General features: G+C 43.7%; 1 protein-coding gene across 2 annotated transcripts; it reads left to right on the plus strand.

Moving 5' to 3' along the window:
* Positions 1–448: 448 nt before the first annotated feature.
* On the plus strand, positions 449–11,464 carry LOC108411286. 2 transcript variants are annotated; one of them, XM_017682779.2, is made up of 5 exons: positions 449–878; positions 4,232–4,301; positions 7,630–7,672; positions 7,975–8,311; positions 10,447–11,464. In XM_017682779.2, exons 1-5 carry the CDS (start codon positions 591–593, stop codon positions 10,846–10,848), a joined length of 1,140 nt encoding a protein of 379 aa, XP_017538268.1. In that variant the 5' UTR covers positions 449–590; the 3' UTR covers positions 10,849–11,464. The 2 variants fall into 2 exon arrangements, with proteins under 2 accessions (XP_017538268.1, XP_017538267.1); XM_017682778.2 differs by having other exon boundaries at positions 450–878; positions 7,975–8,350.
* Positions 11,465–12,049: the final 585 nt, after the last annotated feature.

Consider the following 12,049-nt stretch of genomic DNA (forward strand, 5'->3'; position numbering starts at 1 on the left):
ATCTACAGCACATTCTCCATCAATCTCCATGAACACTCAAATAACCCTTTGCATGATTAAAGGGTTCTTTGCATCATGAAAGGGTTCTTCATACTGACTGAGAATGTGCTGTAGATGGTTCTATATAGATCCTTTTTGAAAGGATCCTTTTGTTCTATACAGCACCCAAAAGGGTTCTTTTTGGTAGCATATAGAACCCTTTTTAAAGGGGTTCTATATAGAACCATCATGCGAAGGATTCTGGGTGTTCATGGTTCTATGTAGAAACCTTATCTTTACTAAAGAACCCTCTTTTTAAAGAGTGAAACACTGGTATTTTAAGTGTTTTGGTTAAATAACATAAAATAGACACGTTCTCCCGAGCAGATAGATGTGCACTAGATAGTGTAGTGTGCAGTGGGCATGTGCTCGAATTGGAACACAGCCCAGAGCAACCTTCGCATCCGGGTTACAAGCACAAAGAAACGCCCATCTGCGCTGAGGAAAGCCGTGGACTCGGTCCGCGCTGCTGAATGGGCGGCTGGTTTCCCGGTGAATCCCCGTAAAGCCTGAGCGGTCAGCCGGCGAGCGGCCACTCTGCCCCGGGTACAATGAGGTGCGTCGTGCCGGGCTGCAGTAACTCGAGCGTGTCCGCGCGTCTCCACGCGTTTCCTCTGGGCGACCGCGCGCTGTGTCGCACTTGGCTGCGCTCCGTCCAGCACCCCGAGTTAGGAGCCGACACGGACCCGGCGGTGGTCACTCAGCAGCGGCTGAGGGTCTGCAGCGACCACTTCGTAGCCGCGGACTACAAGGGCAACTGCCTGAAGGAGGGCGCCGTGCCCTCCGTGTTCCCGTGGACGGGGATCCGAGTGGAGATGCTGTCCCAGCCGCTGGAGGAGGTGCGAGCACTGGTTCTGCACTAGGCCTGGCCAGGGTTGCCATATCAGCGCTGTAAAACTCCCCGACACCCTGTTCAGTCACTGGATGTTGTTGCCGTAAACTCGGCGGTGCTGTAGTTCTGAAATCACAGACATGTCACTCCAGCTAAAGATGGTTCTGTATAGAACCACACACACCCGAAGAACCATCTGCATGTTTAAATAGTTCTTTGCATGGCGAAATGCTTCTTCAGATCGATGGAGAACGTGTTGTATGTGGTTCTGTATTGCACCAGACAGGGTTCTGCTGTTGTTAATATGGCAAGCTTGTAACCATAGATCCTATCTAGAACCAATTTCAAACAGGTTCTGTATATAGGACCCTGTACGGCAGGTTCTCCACGGGTCTGAACCATTTCACCATGCAAAGAGCCATTTAAGCATGAAAATCGTTCTCGGCGTGTTGATGGTTCTAGGTAGAGCCATTGTTTTTACTGAAGAACCCTTAAAGAACCATCTTTCTGAAGAGTGTACGGACAGAGATGATGCTTCCTAAGCAAGTCGCACTTCATAAACGGTTGTCCGCGCATGAAAGGCAACCCATTCTTTTTATAGAAGCAGAATAATATGAGGATGAATTATGATGAATGGTACGGAAATTATAGGGTGAAAGAAGCAGTTTAAGCTTAGTAGGACGTGCTGTTTGAAAATGCTTGGAGGACAGGACGTCGTCCCTGGTCAGAAAACCAAAATCCCGCATCAGTGACACCAGTGACACCACGAATGACCCCATCCAAAGGTGCCAACAGCCACTTCTGCACAGTAGGCCAGAAACCGTGCACGTTCTGTAGAAGTGCGTGTTCAGCTTTGGACGCATCTGTGGTGTCGTGGTCAACTTCGAGCTTACGACTGTAAACAAACAATACAGCACACACACGTCTGCTGTTAGCCATCAAGGCTGAAGAGTCTAAATAGGCTGTGCTGTCAGCGATCTTGCCTGATAAGCTATAAAATAACATTGTTATGCCGTCATAGAGATATAGCGCTGTTCGGCCCCGACTCCCCAGACAGCGAGCATATATCAGTCCACTGGCTTGATAAGGTCAGCATCCCGCTGACTCTTCGCCACTGCTGGTCCACCTTCAGGCTACCCAGATTTCCGCCTCATACAAGCTCTAACTAGTTTTTAATCTCCACAAACAGATTTTAAACGAGACTTTTATTTTAGAAAAATGAACTAAGGCAAAAAAATTACAAACATCTGAGAAATTAAAAATAATCGCTAGGCCTAATGTAAAACGATTTCATAGAAAAATGTGTTGCTGGCACTAGATGGCCACTAGGTGGCACTGTGCTAGATTAAAATGATGGACATAAACTAATTCAGTAAATTAAAAAGTCATTTACCTTATAAATAAAGTCATTTAGTATTACTAAAGAAAGGAAGGAGGAAAACTTAAGTGAATGGGAATGCGAACGGAAAATGAGCGATGATAATACGTGGAATGTTTAATACTCTGCTTAACCAGCAGTGGGCCGCCCCGGAAAACGCTGAGCAGAACAGCAGTGGACCACCAGCTTTGCCATCACTGGGCCAACAGTGGCCCACTAACGCTTTGCTGTCAGGGTCTAGTAGCTAAAGCTTTTGTTGTCGAGTTTGAGTTCACTTGTTTGCTAAGTGGGTCTACAAAATATGATCTAGTCGACTACAGATACACAGAGCGGTGTGTAGAGCCGAGGAAAGCTTCAAGTTTCCCTCTCAAGCGTGAAAATATGAGCAAAAACAGACGTTGTGACTGCCAGCATGAATCCTAACAACATGTTAGCTCCCGGTTCATTCAAGTTAAGTGATACCTTTTTGATCCATATACACATACACACTAGTGAACACACACACACTAGGGGGCAGTGGGCACACTTGCCCGGAGTGGTGGGCAGCCCTATCCACGGCGCCCGGGGAGCAGTTGGGGGTTAGGTGTCTTGCTCATGGACGCCTCAGTCATGGACTGTCGGCCCTGGAGATCGAACCGGTGACCTTCCGGTCACCGGGCCGGTTCCCTAACCTCCAGCCCACGACTGCCTCAAATGCTGTGATTATTCGTAAAACTGTCGATGCGCCGCTTCATTCTCGTTAACTTACTGGTCATATGATCCCGTCTGGTGACACGTGGAAGAGCAGAAAATCACTAATTGTGTATTGGGCTGGCTGTGAGCGTGACTGTGTGCTAGGGCTGGGCAATATGACGATATTTATCATTACCGGGATAAATTCTGATCACAATACAACACAGCATGGATATAATCAGTACTTCAACAACACTGACTTACAGCACGTGGTACAAAAAAGAGAAATTCTGTGTATTAGTTCCAAATATTGAATAAAAACCATAACGTTCAGTTTTTGAAATGATCTTTTAAGATGTAGCCCTACTGTTTGTTTCTTTCTCTTTTTAACGGATGTGTGTGTGTGTGGCCTGTTGAGCTGTTGATGTAACGTTATATTATTGCCCACGTCTAATTAACCTGAAGACAGCTCATATATAGACGCTACTTAACAAGGGTTTTTGCTCACCAGTGTTTTTATGGAGACAACTGAAGTGTCATCTACAGGCTGGTGCCTCTCACTTTTTCATTACTTATTTTTCCATATTTTTGCTCATTTTTTACTATGGGTACCACTACTGTACTATTTCAGCAGTGACTGTGAAGTATGTTGTTTGCCCCCCTTTCACCTTAAGTATTAAAGTGGTACAAAATGGAAAAAAATAAATAAATAAATCTGTTGTGATCGTAACTATTAATCTCTTATGACGGCGCCACAGTCGTCTCTAGTACTGATTGACATTTTTGCGTAAAGCGTGCTGGGTAATGTAGTGTAAGAACGTTGCTGAACAGTAACAAAAAGAAGGAACTCAGTTGTGAATTCTGTCAGGCGGGTGAGGCTGAGGGACGCAGGGCTGCTCTACTTGGCAGTAAACGTAGTAACACAGTGAGAGATTTCCAGTACGTCTACTTATGTGTGGTCAGCCACTGAAATACTGTGCAAATTCACGTACCTGAATGGAAAGCATTCATTTGTGCCTGCAGCGTGAGTCACACTCAGTAACAGATGTTTGTTTCTACTTCAGCCTTGATAGTGGGCAGTCGTGGGCTGGAGGTCAGGGAGCTGGCCCTGTGACCGGAAGGTCGCTGGTTCGGTCCCCAGTGCTGACAGTCCATGATTGGTTAAACGCGGAGGTGGGATTTAAAAAGTATCGCTTAGTAATGAAGTTGTAATGTGAAGTTAAAGCACTCTAGTAACACGCATTGCAGAATTAGTTAGAGGCTTTGTGACTTAAACATTTGTAACATCTGAAGTAATTCTTCATTTAAAGGAGATGTCTGACAGAGAAGACTTTCCGGTGGCAACCTGCTCCCAGATGAAAGACGATCCAACTCTGAAAGGTAGGGAAGATGTTAATACAGTCAAAATATACACTGTACACTCATTATAATGTACACCTACATACATGTCCACTTTATCAGCTCCACTTACTGTATAGCTGCACTTTGTAGTTCTACAGTTACAGACTGTAATCCATCTGTTTCTCTGATACTTTGTTTGCCCCCTTTTACCCTGTTCTTCGGTGCTGAGGACCCCCACAGTGCCACCACATTTCAGGTATTATTTGGGTGGTGGGTGATTCTCAGCATTGCAGTGACACTGACGTGGTGGTGGAGTGTTAGTGTGTGTTGCGCTGGCACAAGTGGATCAGACACAGCAGTGCTGCTTGAGCTTTAAACACTGTCAAAGACAAAATGCGTGATCACAGATTTGACTCTTCTTACTGAGGTGTCAAGCATGCCATTCTGGAAGGTATGGACACCCAACTAATGCATGCGTCATGCAGCTTATCTGTTGCTACACAGGTTGTTCTCTGGTCCTTCATCGGTGTTCACAGGACTCAACTTGTACCAGCACAACACACTAACATGCTGAGAATGATCCACCACCCAAATAATACCTGCCCTGTGGTTGTCCTGACCATTTGATGAGCAGGTGTACTCTTAGAAATTAACGTATGAAACTATCACTGTTCCCTCAAGGGTACATCTCAGCACCTTTAGTCAGGGAACATAACCATATCATAATCCACTGAAATGATATGTTCTAAGCTGTACTGACTACACACACCCTGCCTCGCCTCCAGGCTTTTATTCTACTGTTCTGTTTTAAATCATTCGGTTATGAAAAGGTACAAATACGAACTTTTCACCTGGAAAACCCATTTAAGGTTCACAACTGGACCTCAGAACCGCTGCTGGAACATTGAGGGAACATTTGCGTTGTTTGTACCTTGATGAAAGAAAAATGTACCTGCACAGAACCTTCTTTTCTAACAGTGTAAAGGAGGGACAGATTGACTACAGTCTGCAAATGTAGAACTACAACCCCATATTTTTGCAAATATTCACTCATTTTGAAATTGATGCCTGCAACACGTTCCAAAGAAGTTGGGACAGGGGTGTGTTTACCACTGTGTTACATCACGTTTCCTGTTAACACTCAATAAGCGTTTGGGAACTGAGGACACTAATTGATGAAGCTTTGTAGGTGGAATTCTTTCCCATTCCTGCTTGATGTACAACTTCAGTTGCTCAACAGTCTGGGGACTCTGTTGTTGTATTTTGCCACACATTTTCAATGGGAGACCGGTCTGGACTGCAGGCAGGCCAGTCTAGTACCCACACTCTTTTACTACGAAGCCACGCTGTTGTAACACGTGCAGAATGAGGCTTGAGCCTTGCTGAAATAAGCAGGGCGTCCCTGAAAAAGATGTTGCTTGGATCGCAGCAGATGTTGCTCCAAAACCTGTATGTACCTTTCAGCATTAATGGGGCCTTCACAGATGTGCAGGTTACCCACGCCATGGGCACAAACACACCCCCACACCATCAGAGATGCTGGCTTTTGAACTTTGCTCTGATAACAGTCCAGACAGTCCTTTTCCTCTTTGGCCTGGAGGACACGAAGTCCATGATTTCCAAAAATTTGAAATGTGGACTCGTCAGATCACAGGACACTTTTCCACTTTGCGTCAGTCCATCTCAGATGAGCTCAGGCCCAGAGAAGCCGGTGACATTTCTGGGTGTTGTTGATATACGGCTTTCGCTTTGCATGGCAGAGTTTTAACTTGCACTTGTAGATGGAGCAACGAACTGAGTTCACTGACAGTGGTTTTCTGAAGTGTTCCTGAGCCCATGTGGGAATATCCGTTACAGAATGATGTGGGTTTTTAATGCAGTGCTGCCTGAGGGATCGAAGGTCACGGGCATTCAATGGTGGTTTTCTGCCTTGCCACTTACTTACAGAGATTTCTCCAGATTCTCTGAATCTTTTGATGATATTATGGACTGTAGATGATGAAGTCCCTAAATTCTTTGCAATTGCATGTTGAGAAACGTTGTTCTTAAACTGTTGGACTATTTGCTGATGCAGTTGTTCACAAAGTGGTGAACCTCACCCCGTCCTTGCTTATGAACGTTTGAGCCTTTCAGGGATTCTCCCTTTATACCCAATCATGACACTCACCTGTTTCCAATTAACCTGTTCATCCGTTTGAACATTAAATATCTTGTCTTTGTAGTGTATTCAATTGAATATAGGTTGAAAAGGATTTGCAAATCATCGTATTCTGTTTTTATTTATGTTTTACACAACATCCCAACTTCACTGTGTGAAGGTTGTACAACATACAACTATAGTGTAAGTGGTGCTGATAATTGAAGCATAGCTATAACAAAGGTGTGCTTCCCTACCTCGAAGTGGCCAAGTGTACGTAGCCCCAATCGGGGGCCCAAAAGCATTTGGACACTTAACTGTTGGTTGGTCCTTTAGGTTGCTTCCTAAAATATTTTACAAAATCATATTTAAAAAAAGACTTTTAGCACAGCATGAAACTGATAGTGTGTGGAGAAATCCTGGAGACGGATTCCAACCAGACTGCACTAAAAGTACTGTATTAGGAGTAGAGCACAGTGGAGATCTGAAAGTGTGGTGTGCTTAAAACGGTATCCGTGAGCTTGGATCATGAAGTGCATCTTGGCTCCAAGCCTGCAGAAGTCGGCAAGAACCTACTCAAATGACAGAACTAGAACTGTTGTTGATGACAGAATAACAATCTGAAACACACCAGCCGCCTTTTGAAAAGTAATGGTACAGTCTGTTTATAATAAACAGCATTTGGGTGGACGTTCTGTTTTGTAACACAGTGCACTTAGTATATTTTTAAGTATGATGCCATTATTTTGAGGCCACGATATGTAGAGACTATCTTAATATATGTCTAAATAAAACAGTTCTCACCTTGTCAAATGGATGGTTGTTGTGGAAGGTGGATGTTCTGCATTTGTCATTCAGTACCTCAGCTGATTATTAATGCTGAGACCACGAGCCTTAAGATAAGCTTCATTTACACCAGTGGTTCTCAATCCCAGTTCTGGGAGGCAATGCAGTGCATGGCTTGATGTTTTCTGTTCTGTAACATCAGGTTCATCTCATCATGTATTTACTGAATCCTTTATGCCTGAGCAGTTTAACTGTCTCAAAGCAGGGACCCATGCAAGGGGCCCCAGAAACGGAACTGAGAGTCACTGATTTACACCCAAACTTTTGTGGCAGCAGTGCTGAAATGAAAGTGAAATTCAATAGAAGTGAAAAGTAAATTCACTGCAATTGTTGTGTTACTTGGATATATGGTGTAATGACATGGGATGAAATGATCTTTTACAGCGTTCAAGATCAGCCAGGCACCTGAAGTGTCCGGTATACTAAAGTAAGTCCTGAACTTTGCTTTCAGTTCTAAATATCCTGCTTTGAAGCTCAAACTATGATTGCACCGTTGTAACTTTCACTGATATGTTCTTAACACAAAATTCAAGTAAACGTAGTCGAATTGAGACATAGTACAAGTTTGCGCGAGTAATCAGTGAAACGTACCGGCTGTGTTTCTTGAAAAGCGTATTTTTAGATATTTCTGGTGCAGTAAAGGCATGGCTTGTGTAATTATGAGCCATGATGTCATTTTAAGTATTAAAATATTACAACAAAAAAACAAAAACCTTCTCCTTGTTGCAGGAGTGATGAGGTGTTGGTGAACACACAGTGTTTGCTGGAGCTCTTCAAGTGTTGCTCTGTTTGCCTGGTCGAGTGCTGTGTCACCATTGAGGGCAACGAGAGGCTGTTTTCAGTCACCCAGGATTGCCAGAGCTGCGGCCACCACAGAAAATGGAGAAGCCATCCTAACTCTGCTGATGAACCTGCGGAGGATTTCAGTGAGGAGCATGAAGATCATGAGGAAACCATCCATAAAGAGCACAAAGACCATGAGAAACCCTTCCGTCGAGGATACAAAGACCATAAGGAGTCCTTGCATGAAGAACACAAGGATGAGGATGCAGTTTCACATCCAGAGGTACAAAGTACACCCGAGCCTGAGGAGAAGGATAGCGAGGTGTGTTCTTACTCAGTTAAGAAATTGCATTACATGTAAACAGATGATTGAAGAGCAGCTGCCACATTGCCTTTAGCTAATCAGGCATGGGTAGACTAGTCTTTATTACAGACAGCAAAGAGTGTTCTAAAGTAGAGAGGAGAAACAACAGCTCTGTCCATCATCTCTGAATCCATCACAGTTTACACCGATCAGGCGTAACATCATGACCACCTCCTTGTTTCTACACTCATTGTCCAACACTAACATGACGGTCCACCTTGTAGATGTAAAGTCAGAGACGACAGCTCATCTGCTGCTGCACAGTTTGCGTTGGTCATCCTCTAGTCCTTCATCAGTGGTCACAGGACACTGCCCACTGGACGCTGATCCACCACGTCAGTGCTACTGCAGGGCTGAGAATGATCCACCACCTAAATAGTACCTGTTCTGTGAGGGTCCATGGGGGTCCTGACCACTGAAGAACAGGGTAAAAGGGGGTAACAAAGTATCAGAGAAACAGATGGACTACAGTCTGTAACTGTAGAACTACAAAGTACAGCTATACAGTAAGTGGAGCTGATCAAATGGACAATGAGCATAGAAACAAGGAGGTGGTCAGAATGTTATACCTGATCGGTGTATATCATAATGAAAATTTCATACAAAACGGTTGACAGTGAAGATATGGTAGGGAAGACATTCGTTTGGACGTCGTCTCCATGGTGTACAAGGTTTGCTAGTGAGATTGAGTGAGCTAACTTTTCTAGCCCATGTGGATGACTGATGCACTCTTATCATTATAAAATCACAAGTCTGTATTTTAGTCTGATTTCAACACAGCAATTTAGATTGTTTATAGGCCCAGACAAGTTTAATGTGGTTCCTCCATTTGCTTGATGACATGGAAACACCCATGGTGGGGAAAAGAAAGCAGAGAGAAGGAGTGCACGTGGACACATACCATGTTCAGACTAAATGAACACCAGAAACACCTATTTTTAACAATTTCTATCAGATAAATAACATAACTTGCTCCTTAATGTGTACACAATCATTTAAATACCACCTGAGTGCATTTACCCGATACCAGTCGTTGCCTGTGTTCATCAGAGTTGACGGGAGAGGTAAATGGTTTGTACTATGTATGCAGTTTAATCATATACTGTGGTGGCAAAAAGAGATTTGGACACTTAAGTACACTACTTAAATATAAGTTTGTTTTAGAGAGCAGTGTGTCAAACCAACTGGTTTTAAAATTAGACCCTTTCATTGCTTTTTCAAAAGGCAGCTGGTGTGTTTCAGATCATCCAGCTGCCAGATCCAGTTCTGTTGTTTGGGCAGTTCCAGATGACTTTTGGGCTCAATCCCATTTCTTCTTTTTACCCCTACCCCTTGCTTTCGAGTGTCACCCTCATTTAGCCTGAACATGGTATGTGTCCACTTGCATTTTTTCTCTCTGCTTTTTTTTTTTGTTTGTTTGTTTCCATCAAGCAAATGGAGGAACCACATTAAACTTGTCTGGGTCTATAAACAACCTGAATTTCTGTGTTGAAACGAGACTAAAATACAGACTTATGATTTTATGATGATAAGAGTGCATCAAGTTACAAGGGGTTGAAATCTTGCCCTACAAAACGGGACAAACCTCAAATTAAACAAAAATACAGCGCTTCATTAACAGCTACTAGCGCTGCTCTGTAGGCGACCCGACCCGACTTCAGTGATAGCAGGGGAGGGTAAAGTTCTCACATTTGTGCCTCTGAAAAACCTCCATTTGGAGGGCCATATAGCCCTAACAGAGGGCTAAATGCTAAGTGGTGGGGGCAAGGGGTGGAATGGGATTGGGCCCTAGTTTGCCTCCAGAATGTCTTTGTACAGTTCATGATCTCTGAAGTTCATGATCTCTGACACCACTGTAGGAAAAAACGCTTCAGACTTCATTACCAGAACAATTTGACATTTACCGATGGTTAAAGTGTCCAAATACTTTTGGGGGCGCTGTGTCCTAAGCCTGTCAACGTCAAATGCAGTTTTGTCTATTTTTGCTCTGTTTTTGGTGTCTGTCACAGCGTACATGATCCGAATCACAACTGTATGCTCTGCTTTACCTTTAGACCGCGGTAATGGTGCCCCACCGCATGAAGACCAAAGAGGTGTCGATGGAAATAAAACAGATCATAGTGAGCATGAGAAATGAGAAGAAGTCGATCAGAGAAATAGGCAAAACGTTAGGCTTGTCCAAATCAACTGTCGGGTACATCCTTAAGAAGAAAGCCAGCACTGGAGACGTGAGTAACAGGAAACGACCCGGAAGGCCGAGGAAGGCGACCGAGGAGGTTGACCAAATAATCCTTTCCATTATGACGAAAAATCCTCGAACCCCAGTCCAGCAGATCAAGAACACTCTGAAGGAGGTAGGCAGGGAAATATCATTGACCACGATACGCAGAAAGCTGCATTCGCTGAACCACACGATAGAAACGGCTTTCCTTCACAACTTGAAAATGGCAAAGTAGCTTGTCTCACTTTCCTTCAAGTATCTGAATAAAGTATTTTGGTAAACGCACTTATTTTATGTTGAAGATCCTCTTGTCTTTTGCTGATTGCATGGGACAAGTTTCTGTCTGACAAATGGGTGAAATTCAACATGTTATGATGGGTGACAAAGCAATCTGTAGTTAGTTTCTAGTTAGTGAAGCTTGAGAAATATTACATAAAGCTTTCAGAGGACATGAACACTAATGACTCGTGGGAAGCTGAGGCCTTTTCTGGATGTCCTGGAGAACCATGTGGAGCTGTTATATCTGCAGAGATCGTGGTTCAGCTCAATGAAACAAATAATCCATGGACAAATCCCTTTTTCCTCCCAATTCTTCCACCTGTGCATCAGGAGATTTCCCTTAATGCATCGGGTACACAGGGAGGTTCTCAGACCACAAAATGGAACATATTGGAGCTGAAGAGTTCCTGCTGTGAACTGCAGGATGCCACGGACATGGGCCTGTTGGAGATTCAAGGCTAAATAAATAAACTAGTCACTCAACCTCAAGATTTGCCAAGTCCTTTGTATCCTACCTTCACACCCAACACAATGGCCTTGCCATGCATTAAATAAAGGGTTCAAACAAAGAGGATCTGACTGGTTGTTCGAGTGTTAGATGATCTCTATGTAAGGGGATAAATGCCTGTTAATGTTTGTTTGGGTGGGTGTTAGATTTCAGCAATGTGTAAACCTTTTGTTCCCCTCTTGGTCGAAATGTGCTGTGTCACCATGGAGGGTGTGGTACCGTATTATAACGTGCAAAAGTCAGAGATCACTCGTTTATGTATTTTCCAATCAAAACAGCCATTAAGTAATTCATTTTTCAGGAGATATGTATGAGGTATAAGAGAATCCACTTGCATAAGGATGGGGAAAATAAATGGGTTTCAAAAACTAGACTTCAAAAAATGATTTAAAGCTACAGGAAAAAATGGGACTCCTAACAACCACCTGGAAGACCAGCAAAATGATCCCCATCTGATAAACAGCACAAAGCTTTTTTTTTTTTTAAAGAGGAGAAAATCAAGCTGCTTCAGACCTAAAACATCCACAGGTGTTTCTGTCCATCCTTCCACTGTGAGAAGACGACTCAGTGCTGTAGGTCTGAAAGGATGGGCAGCTGTCGGGAAGAACCTCACTGAGAAAAAGAGACGGACACACCAAAAAAAGAAGCT

This window comes from Pygocentrus nattereri, chromosome 2, assembly GCF_015220715.1.
Source record: "Pygocentrus nattereri isolate fPygNat1 chromosome 2, fPygNat1.pri, whole genome shotgun sequence".
Lineage (NCBI taxonomy): Eukaryota > Metazoa > Chordata > Actinopteri > Characiformes > Serrasalmidae > Pygocentrus > Pygocentrus nattereri.